This window comes from Medicago truncatula, chromosome 3 (assembly GCF_003473485.1).
Source record: "Medicago truncatula cultivar Jemalong A17 chromosome 3, MtrunA17r5.0-ANR, whole genome shotgun sequence".
Classification (NCBI taxonomy): Eukaryota; Viridiplantae; Streptophyta; class Magnoliopsida; order Fabales; family Fabaceae; genus Medicago; species Medicago truncatula.
In genome coordinates, this window is record NC_053044.1 from 10,202,018 (window position 1) to 10,223,070 (window position 21,053).

At 32.1% G+C, this 21,053-nt stretch overlaps 3 protein-coding genes across 3 annotated transcripts; 1 reads left to right on the forward strand and 2 right to left on the reverse strand.

Annotated features, from left to right (window-relative positions):
• The first annotated feature begins 866 nt into the window (after positions 1-866).
• Positions 867-5,347, forward strand: LOC11438271 (polygalacturonase QRT2). Its single transcript, XM_003599186.3, has 9 exons — positions 867-1,235; positions 1,509-1,634; positions 1,739-1,906; positions 2,426-2,446; positions 2,548-2,755; positions 3,231-3,312; positions 3,402-3,510; positions 4,224-4,340; positions 4,915-5,347. Exons 1-9 carry the CDS (start codon positions 972-974, stop codon positions 5,134-5,136), a joined length of 1,317 nt encoding a protein of 438 aa, XP_003599234.2. The 5' UTR covers positions 867-971; the 3' UTR covers positions 5,137-5,347.
• A 580-nt stretch (positions 5,348-5,927) lies between these two features.
• LOC11418666 (actin-related protein 7) lies at positions 5,928-13,303 on the reverse strand. Its single transcript, XM_003599187.4, has 8 exons — positions 13,013-13,303; positions 12,458-12,537; positions 12,140-12,361; positions 10,182-10,323; positions 8,526-8,770; positions 7,476-7,659; positions 6,814-6,881; positions 5,928-6,425 (listed from the first exon to the last, which is right to left on the reverse strand). The coding sequence occupies exons 2-8, from the start codon at positions 12,533-12,535 to the stop codon at positions 6,273-6,275; spliced, it is 1,092 nt and encodes a 363-aa protein (XP_003599235.1). The 5' UTR covers positions 12,536-12,537; positions 13,013-13,303; the 3' UTR covers positions 5,928-6,272.
• A 1,856-nt stretch (positions 13,304-15,159) lies between these two features.
• On the reverse strand, positions 15,160-18,637 carry LOC11440786 (F-box protein SKIP23). The gene is made up of 4 exons (XM_003599188.4): positions 18,448-18,637; positions 18,168-18,244; positions 16,740-17,891; positions 15,160-15,594 (listed from the first exon to the last, which is right to left on the reverse strand). The coding sequence occupies exons 3-4, from the start codon at positions 17,876-17,878 to the stop codon at positions 15,588-15,590; spliced, it is 1,146 nt and encodes a 381-aa protein (XP_003599236.2). The 5' UTR covers positions 17,879-17,891; positions 18,168-18,244; positions 18,448-18,637; the 3' UTR covers positions 15,160-15,587.
• Positions 18,638-21,053: the final 2,416 nt, after the last annotated feature.

The following is a 21,053-nucleotide window of genomic DNA, read 5'->3' on the forward strand; positions in this document are numbered from 1 at the left end:
GAATTATTTTGAACAATTTAAATTCATTAATCACTTGAAGTCAATGACTTAATGAAAGTATATGTAATAAGGATGTGATATTTTTTTTGTCAAATTGTTTAAGACCATAATTTCATCTTTTAATGTGAATAAAATGAGAATTTGAGGTTTGAACTTCATCCCTTCCATATTACAATGTCCCATCCCAAAATATCACATGATTGATGGCTAAGAATGAGATTTTAGAGGAAATTAATGACTTGTTTTGTTTAAATTAACAATTGTTAAAAGGCCTTGTTAAAATTACAAATGAACTTGTAATAATAAAACTAACCCAATTAAAACTTCTAAAATTACTGATTTCGATGATAATATTATTTTAGTCACGCTAAAACTTAATTCTGGATCGCCCCTGCTGTCAACTAAGGTATACTCAGAGGAATAGTAATGACGTAATAGTTATTCCTCATAAAATTATGTAAGTTATGAAAAATAGTAGTTATTTTATACCCTTGAGTTTTGTTTGATGACAGTTATACAAAATTGATTTAATGAAGTAATAGTACAAATACTGCATACACATGTTAAGGCACAAAAACCGGTCCATTAGTCAATTGTTAGACACATGAACAAATAGCAAAGTTCAAATTCATAAAATGCTTGGCTTGTTTTGTTGGTAAACAAGCACATACATAGTTAGGACCAGAAATTAACTAACCCCATTTTGATTTTTTTTCCAAATTCTGGTAACACCCCATCATTAGTTTTTCGTCCAAGTCTCTAGCATCTCAATTCTAAGCAAAACTTTGCTTTTATTCTACAATCAATTCTCTCTCTTTCCTATTCAATTCTCATTTTCTCTCTCTTGAAACCAAGCTCAAAACTTTCCTATAAATATATGATACCTCTTCCATCTCAATCATCATAGTTACAACTTTCTCATTCTTTCAATTAATTGAGTCTATTCTTTTCCTACAAAGAAACACATAGGAATGATGTATTCACAAAGTTTAACTCTTTCACTTTTCACCATTTTAGCCTCATTTGGTTTGTGTTTTGGCTCTTACTTAGAAGAAAGACATTATTCAACAAATCATCAACCTTACAATGAGAGGTTGGTGAAACCAAGACATGAACAATTTAGTTTCATGGCAAGGGCTCATCATCCATCGATTGCGCCTTCGCCGCAATCTCATAACACGGTTAATGTCAACGACTATGGAGCCAAATCTAATGATGGACAAGTTGATAATGAGGTAATTTAGAAAATGAATGTGAGTTTTATTTTATTGAAGTTGTATTTGAATATAAGGTTGTCATGTTTTCTGAGTTGTGCAATACTTATATGTGTTTGTGCCTCGGGTTTGTTGAGTGAGATTCAAATTCATTTAAAATATTTATGTGATCAACGTTTAATCGTCTTGTTCTGATCACTAATTCCATTATGATTGGTCCGATTGTAAAATCGTGCATTTGATATTTGTTTCCATTTAAATATTGCTCTCAATTTTCTCATTTTTACACTTTAGGCATTTGAAATGGCATGGAATGAGGCATGTTCTAATGGGAAGGTTCTTGTGGTACCTAAACAAAGTGTCTATCATCTAAATCCTATAACATTTTCAGGGCCATGCCAACCCAATACTGCATTAAAGGTAAATTAAAGTGATTTATAATTATAACTCTCAATGTCCACTTAAATATATAAAACTCATTGTAACGTTTTTGTGTTTAATTAATCACTGTTTCATTATGTTAGATCTATGGAACAATCAAAGCATGGCCTAGAATTTCAGCATATGGAGCAGATAGAAAGCTATGGATCAAGTTTGAGAATGTCACAAATCTCATAGTTGATGGTGGTGGTACCATTAATGGAAATGGAAGAATATGGTGGGAAAATTCTTGCAAAGTCAATGAAAGCCTTGTATGATATTAACTCTAATTCCTTTTAATTCATTCATTTAATCTATGCATTAATTTTGGATTTGTTAAATTAAGGAAAAATATATTATTTTCATTTTTTGTTTCTTGTTTACTTTTCAGTAACAACTAAAAATCGTATACTATTTATACACTTCATTTTTTTTCTTTTCAAAAAATTATTTGGATATTTTTTGTTTATACAGACATAAAGAAAATAACTTATAATTGACCTTTTTTCAACATTTTTATAATTGGTCACAATATTTTTTTTAATCTTTAAAAATTAATTAAAAAAATATAAAATTGGTGCATAAGAAAAATAGAAACACAAATGAAATTGAAGTGACCCCCATCTCTTAATATAGTGTATATCTTAATAACAATTTATTATTACTTAATTTTCAATTATTGATTTCAATTTTAATTAATGAATAATTATATAGACTTTTTTTCTTATCATTTTAATTTGATTCAAATTTTAAATACTGACCACAATTTCTTTACTCATTTTATTTCACAGCCATGCAAAGGAGCACCAACTGTAAGTTAAATTTTCATTTTTGTAAACTTTATTACATGCTTTACTTCCATACACATTTCTATTCAATTTAACTTTTCTTGGTAAATTTGTTGAATATATAGGCTGTGACTTTTGATGAATGCAATAATTTGAAAGTGGATAAGATAAGATTCAGAAATGCACAACAAATGCATTTAAGGATTCAAGGATGCAACAATGTTTGGGCATCAAATCTTATAGTCACAGCACCAGGGCATAGTCCCAACACTGATGGAATTCATATTACTCATTCACAAAATGTTTTCATAACCAACAGCACCATTGGGACAGGTAAAAAGATATATAAATGAAAAAAAAAAAATGTCACATTATAATATCATTTTTCATAACATATCTCATTTTTTAAGTTATAATATAAATTTTTTAAAAATCATAACTAATTATATGATGAAAAATTGTTAAAACATTTTAGTAGAGTCATAATAATTAAATCAAAGATTAGATTATGCAAAATTTTCTAAACAAATGATTCAAAATATATAATCTTCCTATTGTTAAAAAAAATATATATATACTCTACCTTAAAAAGAAAATGTGGCATTTATGTATTTTTAAAATAACATTAAAAATAAATATTTTTATTTTTATTTTTATAGAAACTAACTTTAAGACAATAAGTCAATTTAGGAAGTAATAAACAAAACATCTATTATAAGTTTATTATAAGTTTATAACCCAATAAATAACAATAAATAGTTACTTGAATTCTCAAAATTCTAATTTATTCCTCACTATTTTTGTTAAGGTGATGATTGTATTTCAATTGTAAGTGGGTCCAAAAATGTTCGAGCAACAGATATTACATGTGGACCAGGACATGGAATCAGGTATCATTCTCTTTGTTGATTTTTTTTTTGTCATTGAATTTTTAATTGATTGGTTAAAAAAAATTGATGTGGTTATTATTGTTTTGTAGCATTGGAAGCTTAGGTGGAGGTAACACACAAGCTGAAGTGTCTAATGTGGAAGTTAACAGAGCCACACTAATAGGAACCACTAATGGAGTCAGAATAAAGACTTGGCAGGTAAATTTATGGCTTTAAAATTTTGCAACATTTTAATTAAATAAATTAAGGCTCATTTATAAATTATAAAATAAAAAGAGTGGAATTAAAGCTACCCACTTAATTTAATTTTTTATTTTACCATATGGTTTCTTTTATAATTTTGGTTAAACTATGTTAATTAGGACCAAATTAGGTGCATTAGCATTATAATAATGGGAAGTTGACTAATGTTACATGGATTAATAATGGATTTTTTTTTAATGGTTGATTTTAATTTCTAACTAAACATAAAGTTTTACATGCAATACTTTAACTAACCAAGTTAGGCAAGTTTACAAAGTCCACCAGTTTCTAACCTTATTACTTCAAACATGTCAATAACATTTTATATTGTGTGGTTCAACTTTCTTTAGTCCTTCTTCTTAACTAATTTGAACCAACAAAGAGTGTTTTTTTCATTTTTTTATTGTTACAATTTTAGATGTCCATATACTTGAAATCTTATTTTACCCAAGTTTTCAAATGTCTTTATAACTTTTTTTTTGAGGAAAAATGTCTTGATAACTTAAAAAAGTTAAGATATTTTTATTGATTGATTATTTGTTTAAAAGTAAGGACTCAATTTATATAATTCTAAAATATAGAAATCACATTAAAAATAAATTATTATATTGAAATATAATCGTTTTTGTTTTAATGTCTTATTTTTCATACTATATATCTCAATGCAGGGAGGTTCTGGCTATGCAAGAAACATCAAATTTATCAACATAGTTGTGCGAAATGTGACTAATCCCATAATCATAGATCAAAAATATTGTGACCAAAAAAAGAAATGTCAAGAACAGGTAATTGTTTTTAAATTTCTTAAGTACTTTCATATTTGATATTACTAGCAGAAGAAAAAAAATATATAATTAACGAACAAAATCAGAGGAAACAACCTAAACTTGAGCTTTAGGTCTAAAAACAAAACATGATGTGGGGTATAAATAGCAATTATCTAGAAAAAATTGTTTTTCATTTTGCAATATGGGCTCCAAGCCCATGCTCTCATTCATTTTAACACCCCCCGCCATTTTATATTTGTTTTGTTTCATGGTTCAAAGTTCAAACTACAATTTATTCTTTTAAAAAAAAAAAATTGGTCAAGGTTTTATTCCACTTTACTGATGTAAAAAAAAAGATTTATCATTTAAAAAATCTTATAATATTGGACTGTTATGGTTCGAATCGTTTTTCTATAATATTGATTTATTTGTTTAAATTAATTATTTTAATTTTAATTGTATAGTCTCCTTTTGTCTTGATTTTGTAGTATATTTTATTTGAATTCTACAGGTTATCCTCTACTTGATTTAGTTATTTTTCTCTCTCTAAATATTTGTTACTAATTTAATCAAATTCATGGTCAAATTACAGAACTCAGCTGTGGAATTGAGCAATGTGATGTACCAAAACATAAAAGGAACAAGTGCTTCAGAAGTTGCAATCAAACTTGAATGTAGCAAAGCTGTCCCATGCAAAGGAATTCACTTGCAAGATGTGAAAATAACAGGAGAAAACATTAAGGACACCATTGCAAAATGTGACAATGTTAAATATTCAAATAGTGGAATGTTCTTTCCTAAGTGTCACCCTTGAAGAAAGAAAGAAGGATGGATTAAATTAATTAGGATTTGTGTATATACTAGATCAGTTATTGATCAGGATTAGGCACAAATGCTTACACTTGTTGGTCAAAAAAATTGGAAAAATAATGATTCAAGTTTGCGCTGATTTTTGACAAACATGTGTATTTTTCAGTTTGATATACACTTTTAGAAATTAATAACAAAAAAGAAAAAACTTCAATGAAATTTGAAAAAATCATATTGCTGAACCCATTATTTTTTATTTTCTTTGATAAATGAGAGTGACGGAACCCATTTTTCCCCATTAATTTTAAGGAAGGATAATGTATTTGGATTTGCTATGGAAAAAAAATAATACTTTACAACTGAGAAATGAAATACTTCATTTGAGCTAAGTTAATTAAGCTTTCGTTTCTCTAATTTTCAAACAATAGAAACAAGTTGATCGAGAGTTACGCTCCGATGCAAAAAACACTCGTCGGATTTTTTTGCAACTTCTGATAGATTTTATGTTATGTAATCCAAAGTTACAATCCGATAAACCCGGAAGGCTGTTGAGCAACCAAATGACACGTAGAGCAATCACTTTCGATTTCATATCACTAGTATATTCGTCACAACATATCCAAACATATGAGGAAAGCTGATCCGTATTCCAGTGAAGTAGCATATTTACACCACTCCATGTATCTTTTAACGCTGTTTTGTAGCATTCAAAATCTAATAGTAACTTTATATCAACTGATTAAACCATGATTTTAACAAAGAACAATAAATTACAAGCAAAAAAGTGGACGTTAGTTGTAAGAAATGTGCAAGTACATATCACCGAGGAAACTTCATTTCTTGCAGGCTCTACTCATTACAAGATAAGCAAACTGATATTGCTGCATATTACACGTTTTAATGATTTTTTCAAACCAAGATTTTACTGAAATCGTCTACATTTGGTGCCTAAACACTGGTAAACAGAAATACAAACTAGTTTAATTAACGTAGATCCACTGCATAGTTTCTAAAATTCATACAAGTACACATCTAGCAAGACTAGCATATAGAATCTGACGTCAAATGAAGACCTATCGCATGTTCTAACATAAGTGTAATAGAACAAGCTATTTGAAGATATTGTACAAAAACATTCCTTCAGAAGCATTTCCGGTGAACAATGGAAGGCCCGTTTTCGTCATAGTCTGCCTTAGTTACGTGCTGATTTTGAGGAAAAACTACTTTGGCAAGTATGGCACCTCCCACCCATGCAGAATACATGGTCAAATTTTCAGGCATATATTCCGGAGGCTGCAAAAAACCAGAGATTATTGGCAATAGCATAAATTATAAGATAAAAAACTATAACAATCATGCACAGAAATACAGGACAAAGCCTATAATGCCTTGGAGACATGTTACATGATTTACTTCACAATACTACAAGTAACTTTATATAAACTTCTTCATAAGCATATATGAAAAAAGAAATATTATAAGATTGAACAATGGTGTCTTGCATAAGGTGCAATTAACTTTTGCATCTCAAATCTTTTTACAAAAACTCATTTAATTTCTCCATAAACTCCTACAAAAATTGTGAGAACTTTTTTCCTAAGTGAAAAAACCATTAACTTATTTTAACTGAGAAGTTCTAACAGTCACAAGATAGAAGGTAACTGAAACTCGAACAAATTACCTTAACCAAGGTAGGTCGAACGGCAGATGAACATAGCAAAGATTCCTTCTGAAATCTGTCTTCAAAACCTGCAGCAAGAAGCAATATTAGCATGTTAAAATGCAGAAATAAAACAATAGCATACTCATAAAGAGGTCAGATTGCTTCGAGATGACCTTCATCTTATCATGAACATACTGAATCAGTTGATGAATCAGACAGTAGAAATTTACTTGCTAGCGATAAAAAAACCTAAATTCCATATGAAACTAAATGTAAATAAATCACTGACGGCAAAATAGTAAATTCTGTCTATCTTATGAATAGCATCACTTAGCAAGCAGGACATCTCGGTTTTACAAATAAAAGAAGACACAATCAATTTGCTTCAAAGTCCAAACATCACCATACAGATCACGACAACATTCCACCTTCAAATACAGATTAACTTTGTATTTAAATAGTCAACAAAAAAACTGAAATGTTACATTTTGATAGGCTAAAACCAAATGTAACCTTATCATGGCTCAATATTCAGCCATATCACATTGCAATTTAAAAAAGCACATGACCACATATACAGCAGAAAATTGTGATTCCATTTTGTAAAAATTTAAATGCAGCAATAAAATATATGTTATTTATTATTTAAATACAAGAAAGAAGGAAAAATAATATTTTACCAGTCATGGAAGAAGTGCCGCCACAAACTACAGTATTTTCCAGAAGTTGCCGATGATTATCAGATGTCACGGTTGAAATAGTACGGACAAGCTGCTCTACAATCCCATGAGTCTCTAACCCCAATAGACTTGGCTGGAATAAAGCTTCACCAACTGTATATCTTTCTCTTCCAATTGTTATCACCTGCCCAAGAAAGTTAGTCAAAGGTCTATCACCATCCAGATCATCTCTATGATCATAATGTTCAACATACATGAAACCAATAACCTACGGAAATTAATAAAACAAAGAAAATCACATGTATCAGGTCAGATTAACCACATTCTTCCACTGGAATGGATATAGGGACAAATCTACTAGAGCCCGTCAAACTTTATGAGAACTAAAATATAACTATGCATGGGGCATCCATATTAAATTACTTCCATATAAAGAAGAAATAGATATAGACCATAAGTAATCTTCAATTTAATTTCCTAAATGATAATCTCTCCAACACATCTAGACGTAAAATAAGAAAAAATGTTGAGATTTGAAACTTCCAATTTGAGATAGTTTCATATTTCACAATTCAAATATCTAAAATAGAATCTTAAATAACCTCAATCAAATCAATCAGATGTTTTCTGATAAAATTTTTGGAGAGAACTTGTAAAGGCCATAGAAAAAATCCAGCTCAGACACATTCGAATGAAAGAAAACATCATATCACCAGCCAAAAACATAATGTTTCACGTTGATAATGAATAAAACAGAATGTTTCCATGGCAACAAACGTCGGCCAACTCCTCTCTTCTGCTCAAGCTTTGTTTAAATCAAGAACAACAATAAAAAATAAAATAAACCCTGCTATCGCCTAATTGATTCAACTTATCCCGTCTTTCATTTTTATTTGCCTCCCTCTTCAGTAACCAATTTTAATTCACGATTATCAGATTCGAGGAGCACAAACTTTATTGAAGAACTGATCAAACATAAAGTCGGGAACAGGTAAATAAGCAATTACCATAATAAATCATAACCAATAAAAGATGAATCAAAAGGCAGACCTGTCCATCAGGAAGGGTATGTGTTTCCACAGGACAAGAGTCTTCTGTCTTTTGATAAGCTAAGTCATCTTCAGCACAACATGAGTATTGCTGTTTTATTTTCTCGACATCAGATATGCTGATATTCACTAGTGGATTGGATTTGCCAAGTTCTTGAGCCAGGAAATTAGTTAGATCAGTACCTCCAAACTCAAATCTTCTTGAGGCAATGTGGTTAACAGCACCCTCAATTACTGGAGCAATATCTGGTTACAAAATTCAAATAAGATAAAGTTACACAGAACAACAAATAATATCAAGAGAAAAGTCAAACTGAAAGTAAAATATTGTTACTAGGCCGCCTATTAGACATGTACATTTCAGACGCAGGCCCAAATTAAATTAGGCCCAATTGTAATTATTAGTATGTATTGTGTATAAATAGAATAAGGATGTCTCATAATAGACAGTCTGTTGTCATTTGGTGTGGCTTGGGAGAGACTAGGCTCTCTGATTCCTAGAGGAGTGGTTATTTTAGACAGTTTCTGTATTTGTGTGTCAGCTTCTGTATTATATAGCAGTTGTAACTTGTGTAACTGCCCTGTTGGATGTTATAGCAGGCTAACAATAAAGTATGCAGAATTCATATACCCTCTTATTCCCATTTATCTCTTGTATATTCTGCATCTAACAAATACTTAGTCATCTATCCATGAAACAAAAAATATGTATTAACCTTCGTTCGATTGTCTATCATGAATGACGATATTAAACAAGCATATCAGAACCGTTTGTGTTCCAAGTTACCACCATGTGGAAATTTTAAATCATAGCAATGGCACTTTCTAAACTTGAATGGTTTAAACGACTACTTCAAAAACTGAAGTTTGCAAAATAACCTCTCTGATATTCATTTGTGACAATCAAACAACCTTTAAACTATTTCCAACTTGAATACAAGAGCTAACCAACCATATAGCGAGTGAATGCCGTTTAATCCTAGAAAATGTCATATACAAGGAAATTATTATTTACTACCTGGTGAATTTTGGGGATGTAACGTTGTCTTGGTGGCTGGGGTGGGAGCATGTTACGATGTAGAATGATAAGGAGGTTGAGGGTTCTATCCCCATGCACAACATTAACACTAACATTTTCCATTTCAAAAATATCAATTGTTAACCATTTTCCTGTGTTTCTTTGAGGTCCAAGTTAATTACATATATAACAACTTAACAAGCTCCATGCATACATTTACGCACCAGCTTTAAGGGATGTGTTGATACTTCTTGAATTGTTTGATATTTGTGTCATTGCATTAAAATGTGAAACAGAATATGCACTTGCTGAAGGCAGATATACCGATCTAAAATTGAGGAATTTTAAATTATATGTAATCTACAAATATAGATCCATGGGGCTGAGAGGACTTCTTTAAGAAATCCATTTAATTCAACTACATTAACTTATACCGACGCCAGGTGTCCAACTCTTATCACATAGTTATGAAGATAATGAAGTAGCCAGGAAACAATCTACGTGGTAAAAGAATATGCAATTGCAAACATGGGATAATTTATGGACTTTGACATATAGAAAGCACATCAAACACCGCTTAAATACTTATTCGTAAATTCTAACAAATCTTGAAATCCCTATTGCTTCAAATATAGATACCTATTTTTCCATGACCAATGTCAACTGTGCATCCAGAGATCCTACCCACGGCATAGAGTGATAAAACTGCCTGTTCCGAGGCATAAAACCCTGATATGTTGAACGTTTCAAACATAAGTTGCACTAACTGTTCTTTGTTAGCCTGGAAAGCAATAATATAAATACATCTGTTAAAAAAATCAGTAAAGCATATACGTAAAGTATAAACAAATAATACATTTTAAAAGAAAACTATTGCCACCCCCGATTTAATTTTCAAGGAAAGAATGCACAAACAACCCAGCGCCTAGTAGGATAAACCATAAACAGTAGACATAAACATTCCTAAGAAGAAAACATACACAAAAATGATATCAAAATTATCTAGGATCATCATAATAAAGTATGGTAACCAAGGAGGCAAATGGTATAATACACAAGCCAACACACACAAACACACACACACAATACATGATGCATTAAAACCCTGATTGGGTAAAAGGTGTAAATAAGTACTCATTTCAATAAAGTTGGTTAGCTTTAGTCATAAATGATTGTTAAAAAAACATAAAAATTCTATACACTGACTATATAACAGATTTTACTTGGATATTGGGCCATATTTCATTATTTATAGACAGATATTAAAAAGTAATATTATTGTGTTTGCAAGATATTAAAACATGATTAGAAGCATGCGTTTAACGTTTGGGTGTATCTAAACAGTAACAAGTGACTTACATTTTCACAACCTTAAATTTGTAGTATATGACATTAAAACCCTAAATAATTTCATCAAAGCAGAAACAAAACATGTGTATCCCCAGTGTTGTCCATTGCAGATATCGGAAAATAGAGGACTGTTAAAATTCTGCTACACAGTAGTGCTATAGCGCCACTATAGTGTATCAGGGGTGTGCAAAAAAACTGGTTCATGAGAACTATATCCACAAATCCAGTGAACCATTTAAAAAAAAAAAAAAACATTTTCTCTTTGATCAAAACTGACCCGATCCATTTCATTGGAAAAAGTAGTAAACCGTATCCATTTAAAAAAACCATATTGAGTCTCAAACTAACATAGTACATATTGCATCTCAAGCAAAAAAGTGATCGTATCACTTTCTCTACTGTAACAGAAAAATAATTATAGGTGAGATTGAAGAAACAAAAATGTCGCTCACCAATTGTAGAGAGAGGAGAGATTGAAAGAAAAAAGCTGTACTTTCACGAACTCTGCAACAATGGCGACAGAGTGAGAAACAGAGACGGCAACTGGAAACCGTAACAAGCAGTGGAGACAACAACCGCAATAACGGATATGACCGCGACGATACCCGTTGGGTGAAAAACAATAATCAGTGGCTATAGTTCTGAACTCAGCTCAGCAGCCCCATCAATTTCTAGTGGAATCGATAAAAGCAACTTATGAATTCACCTTTTATTTGCTCTAGGATTGCAAACTTCATCCACTTCTATTTTTTTATTTTAATTTTAATATCATCTAATTAGTGTATTATGTTTATTATCCTGATTCTCAGTTTGAAATGATATTTTTATTGGCAACTCTAAAAAAACTACACTCCTGGTTTCAATGTCAATTCAATAACAATGTGTATCGCCACTATAGCTACTATTTAACAACAATGTGTAGAGCACCAACCCTCCAATTTGAAGGAATTTACAGTGTCAGGAACATATCCTTGCCAGACACTAACAATACACTGACGTCTGACATATGTGGTACTTTCAATCACTTTAGTTTTATCAAATTATTATCGGTGTCTATGGGCCAGCCTCCTGGTTTCAAATTATTATCAAATTATTATCGTCTGTGCTTCATCGAACAAAACAGGTTGCAAAATCACAATGCAGTACACATTCAATCAAGCTGAACATAAGATAATAAAAAACAACCCTTTCAAAAACACTAAATTAAAAATTAATCAAAAACAAACATAACTACTAAAATCAAATACCTTTGGGGTACAAAGTGGATCTGTAAACAATATTTGTCCCTCATTACCAATTTCCCATCCAAGTCCACTGTACAAAACATAATTCAACAAATCCTCCATAGCATCCCAATCTCTAACATAACCTCTTACCACTGGCTCAACCGCGACATCATCCACCACCAACTGACCATTACCATTATCATTTGTTTCATCAACCATTCGTTTCATCTGACTAGGAATTATCTGAACCCACAAATACAAAAACATCAAAAACAATCACAATTAGAGATACACATTGCTGATTTCGAGAAAGGAGAATTGAAAGGGGGGTATTGTTACCATGGCAGGAGTTTGATCGGGAATAGCAAATCCGGCTTTGAGGAGACTGGAACCGGCATCAATTACTGCAGCTTCCATGGCTGTGAACAGAGGCGGATCTAGACATTTAGTCTATGTGTGGCTAAAATTTCAAAGAACTAACATTCCAAAATTCCAATTTCAATTCTAACTAATTAACATTCCAATTCAGTAACTAAAAACTAACATTCCAAAATTCCAATTTCAATTATAACTAACAAAAAAATGTAGATAACAAAATTCTAATTCCAATCTAAATAAATACAACCTATTCATGACAAACAAAATTTCAATTCCCAATTCCCAAAAATTTGTTAATCCTATAAAATAAAATAGTGAGTTTGGAAGCAGAATTGTACAAAGAAAGCATAATTAATTCATCTAATCGACATTCGCATACAAAGCACAAGTAAATGTTCAAATTTGGGTTATTTATCAGAATTAATATGACAGATGAGAGATTTACAAAGCAATTTTCAATTCCAAATTTGAAAACCCTAAACCTAAAACAAGCAATTGGAGAATGAATTGGGTTACCTTAGAGTGAGTGAGACTGTGAGAACTAAGAGAGAGTGAGCAGGGGCGAGAGAGAGAGAGAGAGAGAGAGAGCGGTATGTGTGGTTAGGGAGAGAGTGAGAGAGAGACTCGCAAGGGACGAGAGAGAAGAAGAGTTGTTCTGATTCTTCACATATAGTGTTTTAGGGGGGTGGAGTGTGTAATAGTGGGGGTGTAGTAAGGAGCCGGTTGATGCAACTAGACGAAATGAAGAAGAAGATTGAAGTTAAACAATTTATTTAGCGGGACTCAATTTGAACTCTGTTGTATTCGTGGTTGGCTTTTGTTGTTTTCAAAGCTGGAATGGATGTCAATTTTGCTCCATTATTTTTATTTTTATTTTCATATAAGAAAGTTTAAATGAGCTTGACTCAATCGACTGTAAACGTTCATCAAATATAAATAAATAGGAAAATGCTGTTTTCCACGAAGCATTGTTCCACGAAAGCCAAGAATAAGATTAGCTTGATCATAATTGCTACCAAATCCTAAATTATATTATTTTAAAATTAAAAAAAAAAAAAAAAAAAAAACTTTTGTAACTGTTTCATTGTGCCTTATCGTGGCTTTCGTATTTTCAGATTTCGTGGGATATAGCAATGCTGAAATAAATATACTATTTTTTTTTTCACCAAATGTAAACAAATATACTATTATTTATTTGCTAAAGACTAATGAGGTCATATGATAATAGGAATTGAACTCATGATTTTGTAGATGAGTTCACTACTTATAAATTGAGACAACTTTTATTAGTTTCATTTGCATTTTTCGAATTGTTTTTTATTCATTAATTTATTTATTTTTCCATACTTACTTTCTTTTCTTTTTTTAAATAATCATAATTGAGTTGCGTTAAACACATGTACTTACTGAGATTTAAACAGGGGCGGATTCACCACCCAGCTAGCCCGGGCTCAACCGATATTCAGGGTGGATCTCTTTGGAGACCCATGGGAGTCATACCATCCTCCAAGGTTTCTATATATATCATATTAGACATAAATAATCAATAAGTTTGCTTGGTTGCAGTGAAATGGTGAGCGTACTTTCAATGGTCTCTGGTTTGAGTCCCATCGCCTCTTCTTTTTAGTATTTCTCCTATATGTTTAATATTAATATTTTCTCCAAAAATGTGTCCTGGTAGGGACTTGAAACCCACTCCCCCACACTAAAATCAAAAGAAACAAACCACTTTATCTACTTACCGCTTCTTGTTACATATTGAAACTGTTCGATATATATTACAAACAATTTTGGCACCCCGGTTATTTCCGTAGGTAAAACTTATCGCTCTTTTATTTTTGTCCAGACTCTATAAATTTTCTGGCTCCGCCACTAGATTCAAACATTGGTTCGCCACGTTGTGAGAAATTAATCTCTTTCGCAAGACTCAACTCCTATTAGGTTCATCAATTATAATTTTTTATAGTATATAATAGGTTTATTATATACTATAAAAAATTCCTAAAAAAAGGCTTATGGAATATATACATATATTAGGTTTAATTATTCATTTAGTCCGCTAAGAGATTGCTTCATTGTTACTCAAATTTGGATTGAGTATACATTGCTATGATTGGTATACACATTAAAAAAACTGCCTAAAATAACACTTTGATTCCTTAACTTTAAAACCGTTCAATTTAGTCCTAAGTTGTGTAAGTTAATGAAATTTGATCTCTTAATTTGTGTAAGTTAATGTAACTTGATCTTTCAATTGATGTATTATAGTATATTTGTGTATGTTAATGGTCCAAGTTGCATTAACTTGCAAAAGTAAGAAACTAAATTGTATTTTAAAGTTAAGAGAGCAAACTAAACTCTTAAAATAAGTTAAAGGTCCAAATTAATCGATTTTAAAGTTAAGAGTCAAACTGAACTTTAAAAATAAGTTAGAGACTTAAAACAAAAAAAATATCGATATGAAAAATCTTCGCCCATGATTTCATCACTAAATATGAACCGCGTTGATCGGGTATAACAAATTAACAATATACGATTTTGATTTTGATAAACTTTTTTACATAAATGACTTATATGAACAGCATAATTGAAATTAGAACATTGAGCTTGAAAGCAATCAACCTCTGAACTTGACAATGAGGACACTGAAAAAGGAAACAAGCTCCTCAAACTTAGAATCATTGTTTCTAGATGGATTAAAATTGTAATGCATAGTTCTTTCCAATTAACAACACCATATACTGTCCCCGTGAGCATAGCTCAATTGGCAGGGACATTGCATAATTTATGCAGGGGCTGGGGTTCGAATCCCGAACACTCCACTTCTCCATATTTAAATGTGTGAGCTCCAGCCACTAGGCTACTAGACCAAAAAAAAAAAAAAACAACACCATATACTAACTATATACTAACTACTTCATGATTACAAGATTGTCATCAGTGACCAAATCAAACCAATGATGGATTATAGAATTCTTCAATACCTAGTATTCATAGTTCTTTCAAATCCTTAACACCATATACTACTTCATGATTACAAGAATGTCATCAGAGACCAAGACAAACCAATGAAATGATGGATTAGAATTCTTCAATACCTACACAAGAAGAATGGAAAGGTTAAATATGAACAGGTAGTAACTCGCAAATATAACCGATAAACGCTGCAAACATGTGCTTAGTGATAACCAACAATGTATACAAAGATTATAAAACTCAAACTTTTGGATGCAAAGTTATTGTAAGGGCAACATGCCAACGCCTAGTCTAAGCAATAAAACATGACAAATAGAAAAAAAAGATTTAAAAAGAGTTTACCTAGTCTACATTCTTTTAACTAAGCTCTATTTTCAATCCACCACTATTAGCATAAGTATAACACCATTGTACATGACTATCACAAGGACAATCAATATTAAGAGCACTCATCCAACTACAAAAAATTGTTTCATCTGCAATTTAAATTCAATAGCATAACTAATTGGGAATATTTACCGACACTCGTAGGAAGAAATTTGTTAGTAGGTCTTCAGTTACAAATGTTGTGTTAGGTGCATCTCAATTTACAGGTCCCAATTTAACTTAATTGCATGTTTTAATTTAGAATAAGGGTAGGAATGTGATGGGGATTCCCTTGTTCTTATGTTGATTAGGTTGAAGAGAGAGGCTAGGCTCTCCAATTGCCAGAGGTTGTGTTAGTTGCTAGCAGTTATTGTAAGCAACTGTAAAGAAATTTATTCTCAGAGTGTTGTTGTTATAATATAAATTCAATTCGTTATACACTATTAGTAAGTTCCAAATCTACCAGAAATTTGAAACAATGATAGTAGTAAGCAATGTAGTGTCATACAACGTATATCACATGATTATTATGCTATGTTCGTCTAACATTTTCATATACAGCTAGAATTATGCTTATAAGTTCCTTCATTAAACTTCACTTTTATAAGCATGTTCATTTAACAGTAAATTGAACTTAGAATTCAGGATTATTACCGCAATTCTAACTGTATATATGGAAAAGTTAAATTAAGGAGCTCACAAAAGAAAATTGAAGTCCAGGTACCAATTTTAACTTATCCAAGGAGTTAAAAAAATTGAGTCAAAATGTAATATTATTTCAATATTCATATTTCCATGAGTAATAGTTGCAAAGTTTAAACAATCTAACTACAGAAACTAAGCACAATAATGCACTACCACCACTATCACATTATAAACATTTAAATGCAAGAGAACATACTCTGGATGTGAATGCAGCCTGACGATCCACTCTGGAGGTGGCCAAAATAACCTGATGTAATTGTGATAACCAGACAACTTGGAGACCCGACCTTGATCCAAGCGAAAAATACGCATTCCAGATTGTATTTTATCAAGATTGCTGAAGTCAGCAGATATATTGTAGACCACAGAATTCCCACTTCGAACCTGCAAATCTGAAGCTTTAGCAGAGAACGAACAGTCTCCCCCCACAAAAAGAACAATGTCTCCAATATTTGCCAACTTGACCCACTTCTTCTCGTTCTCATCAAGCCTGAATACATCAAACCTTATATCCTTATCAGCATTAGAAGTATCAATTCCATGGCAATCCACAAGCAACAACTCACATTCACTCTCCACCAAGTGTTTAACATTGCCACCAAACACCGGATTGGCCAGCAAGTGAACGGTGGAATCCGGTCCAATCATCAAAGTGCGGCCATCTTTGTCTGCCACGCAAGGCCTGCCTTTGAATAGGCAGATGTCTCCCCACAAGGACCTTGACATGGTGGGGATACTCGTCCAAGAATTGTCCCCACATCGGAAGATCTTTGGTACCAGAGAGCTGTCGTATGTGAGAAGAGCAAGAGGCTGTCCCACATCACTTGTTGCAACAACGACCTTTCCATAATGGAGACGCGTAGTCTGATCTGAGTCGGGGCCGTGAATGTAGAACATGTGTCCCAGATGGAGAACAGGGAGTTGGTTGAAATCGATGAGATCATGTGCAAAACGTAAAGGATATTTTTGGTAAAGGTGGAACGGATGCCAGAGGCAGGTTATGCCGTCTAAATCAGGACCAATTCTAATCAACCAAGGGCGAAGAGGAGTTTGTTGGTTTGGTGGTTTGATGAGAAAAATATTTTGTTTGGAGAGGCAGCGAACGTAATTGCTAGTAGGAGCGGGTCGGTTTGATGTTGTGGGTGGTTTGATTTCGTTAGGGAATTGTGGAATCTGTTTCAAGAATGAATGGTTGTTGCAACGGTAGTTTGGGACGGAAGAGCACCAAGTGGAACAGACGGAACGAAAGCGAAGAAGATAGAGTTCACTGTTGTCGAGTTTTTGTGATATTAGTTGCAGAAGTTCTCTCGGAAGCTGAGACCAATCTGCTTCCATGGATGCGAGTTCACTGAAACAGGAATTTGGCGTCGCGCGCCCAGAACAGTGTTACCATATGAAAATTTACTCACATTATCATATGACAATTTATTCACATTATCACCTCAATTTTTCAATAGCTACCAATTCTCATCAAAATTAAGTTCATGTTATTGAAAATGAACAAAATAGTGAAATCTTATTTTTGAAGGAAAATGAGATTCTCTTTTAAAAAAATTATTTGTTTCTCCTATAAAACAAATTTGTTGCTTATAAAAACATGCCACAATGAAATTTAGCTACTTACAAGTCACAACTATGAAGATTCAAGCTTGTTCCTAGCAATGCGTTCAGGAACGGCCACCGTAGCGATTTCCACCGAATCTGAACATTATACAATCATTATAACTCTTGAGAAAACTTATTCAAAGCTGAAATAACAACAGATAAAAGAATTTGGTAAAACCCCCAATTTTCTAGACTTAGGGTTTAAAAGGAACCTATGAAAATCTAACCTAGACTTCATATATACTAGTTTTTACTACTCATCAAAGCTAGATATCATTATATGAATCAAAAAAATTTACCTCAAGAAACACCAAAGATTAATCCCTTCATGAGTGGGTATTTTCAATTCATCATGAATGTAGAATATATGATGAGAATTTGAGGAAATAAAAATGAGAAGAATGAAGAGGTGAGGTTGAATGGAGGGCTGAGTAATGGTGTGAAGGGAATTTTGGAAAAGGTAAGAAAGGATGGGAGAGAGAGTTTTGTGTTGTGTTCTTTTTTTAATAAAAAAAACAAAAAAAAACAAAACAATATTCATTCAAATAGATAAAGTACATCACATACGAACATAGTCTCTCCTCGCTGAATGAAGAAGAAAGAAAATTTAGAGAGAAGTTGAAGTTTCTCTCACTAAAAACTAAGTAAGGTTAGGGTTTGTGTAAATTTTAGTGATGTGTTATTTTTGGCAAGTGAAAATGAAGGGTGGGTGTGGTCCGAAATATACACCTAGTGCCCCCTTCTTGTTTTTCTTTAGCCTCTCAATATATATATATATATATATATATGGAGTAAATGGTCACTTTCGTCCATGATCCTGCACCTCGTTCCCACGTTTTTTCATGCCGTGTATTGAATTTGAAGTTGTGGCTATAGCCAATGTAAAAGCCATTAGCACTCGGCTTGGCATTCTTTTAAGGATACATTTTCATGAAATTAGTTTACTCCACATTGCATTAGCAGAAACATGTGTGAAGCACTAAAACTTGTTTACTCCCTCTGTTGTCAATGCGGCGCGGCCAGCCAACCTAATAATTGGCGCGGTGCAGGAGCGGGGCGCGTAGCGGGCGCTATTTTGGTGGTGCGACCACTAATAAATTTAATACAGATACCATTTTATTCAAAAAGAAATAGCAAAATACCTTAATCATTACTCAAAATTTCATGAAGTATTCATAATATGAAATAAAAGGAATAGCAAAATCAAAAATGGCTAATACCAATTATATACAACTAGTACAAGTTATTGATTTACTATTTATAGGTCCGCTTTGGCCGCTTTCCACTTTTGGCCATGCAATCCTTGATAGATAAGCCTTACACACATTTGGCCATGTGAATAACAAAGACGAGGCTTATAATTTGTACCAAGCATATGCCTTAAGAACATGTTTTAGCGTATGAAAAAGGTCGTAGAGCAATGTTTTGAAATGAAACAGAATGGTCGTATTCTACTGCAAGTGTGCACAGGATGCAATAATATTGGAAAAATATCTTACTGCATTAAGTTGTTCTGTTTTTAGCTATTTAACAGCTTGGAACTGATGTTACTGGGCTGGTGTCTCTTACAAAATTTCTGACAGAGTTCAACATTTAGAGGTGAACTCATGAACTGAATGGAGATACATGAACCAAATGCCAAAACTTTTCTAATTTGTTGACTGAAGTAATTGAAGAATGCCGCAGAATTTTGTGCATCAAGACATTGATGGATCTAACAGGTTGCAAGTCAAGAGATAGATGGAACCTTGGACGCTATTGTCATAAGAGGTTCTATCCGTTACCTCATAGTATCGTATCTTGTGTATATCTGGTGTATAATTTATATTGTCTCCATAATATCAAATTACAAGTGATTTATGGGAAAGGGATTCTTTGATCCTTCAAGGATGTCTTATTGAGTGACTGCACAATCGCGATGTTGCTGATACACGTGAGATGAATTCTTTGAGCCTCCAAGAATGCATTCATTGAAATTCTGCTTATTGAATGAGGTGACAGTGTTGATGAAAACTCATCTTCAACCTAGGAAGATGAAAACTCATCTTCAACCTAGGAGAAAACTAACCATATTAAGTTATGGGGGCAATATTCAACATAAATATACTATAAAAAATATAATATTATTCTTAAGAGTATATGTGTATTTGTATAGTATATATATAGATCACAATATTCTCTACTATTTTCTTAAATTACGGAAATATATGAATGTTTTTGAAAAATGTTGAATAACCATTATTTCATACATTATCATATCATATTATATTAATTTTTGAAATAAAATAAGGGTTAAATAAGTTTTTCATCCTAAAAAATACAACGAATTTTAATTTTTGTCCCTAAAAAATAAAAATGAATGTTTTCATCCTCACAAAAAAAAAATTGTTTTCTTTTGGTCCTTAATGTAACGCTCTAATCGTTGTGTTATTTATTTTTGATTTATGTGGAGTCTAATATATGATTTTTTGGTGATTTATGTGGTGTGTTTATTTTATTATATAGTTTATTTTAATAATAATTAGAATAAGTGAGAAATAATAATTATTTTGGTGTTTGGCGAAATAATAGAAGTTATTAGAATTATGGGGAGTTAAGTGATAATTAAGGGGAGTTAAGTAATGGGAAGTTAGGAAAAGAGAGTCAGAACTGTTTTACGTGAAACCAAGCTTTGGGAGAGAAAACCAGGAACAAGGGAGAAGAACCAAGAGAATCCATTTGATGTGCATTTTTCATTCTGAATTAAGGTAAGAGTGAGATTTACTTCAGTAGTGTAGATGTTAATTTCTGATTTTGAGTTTAACAGAGTTCTGGTGAGAATTGGGGATTTTGGGTTTTGTGAAGAAATGATGAATTTGGAGTAGAAATTGTTGTTTTGATGTTAGGAATAGGTTCTGGGTGTATA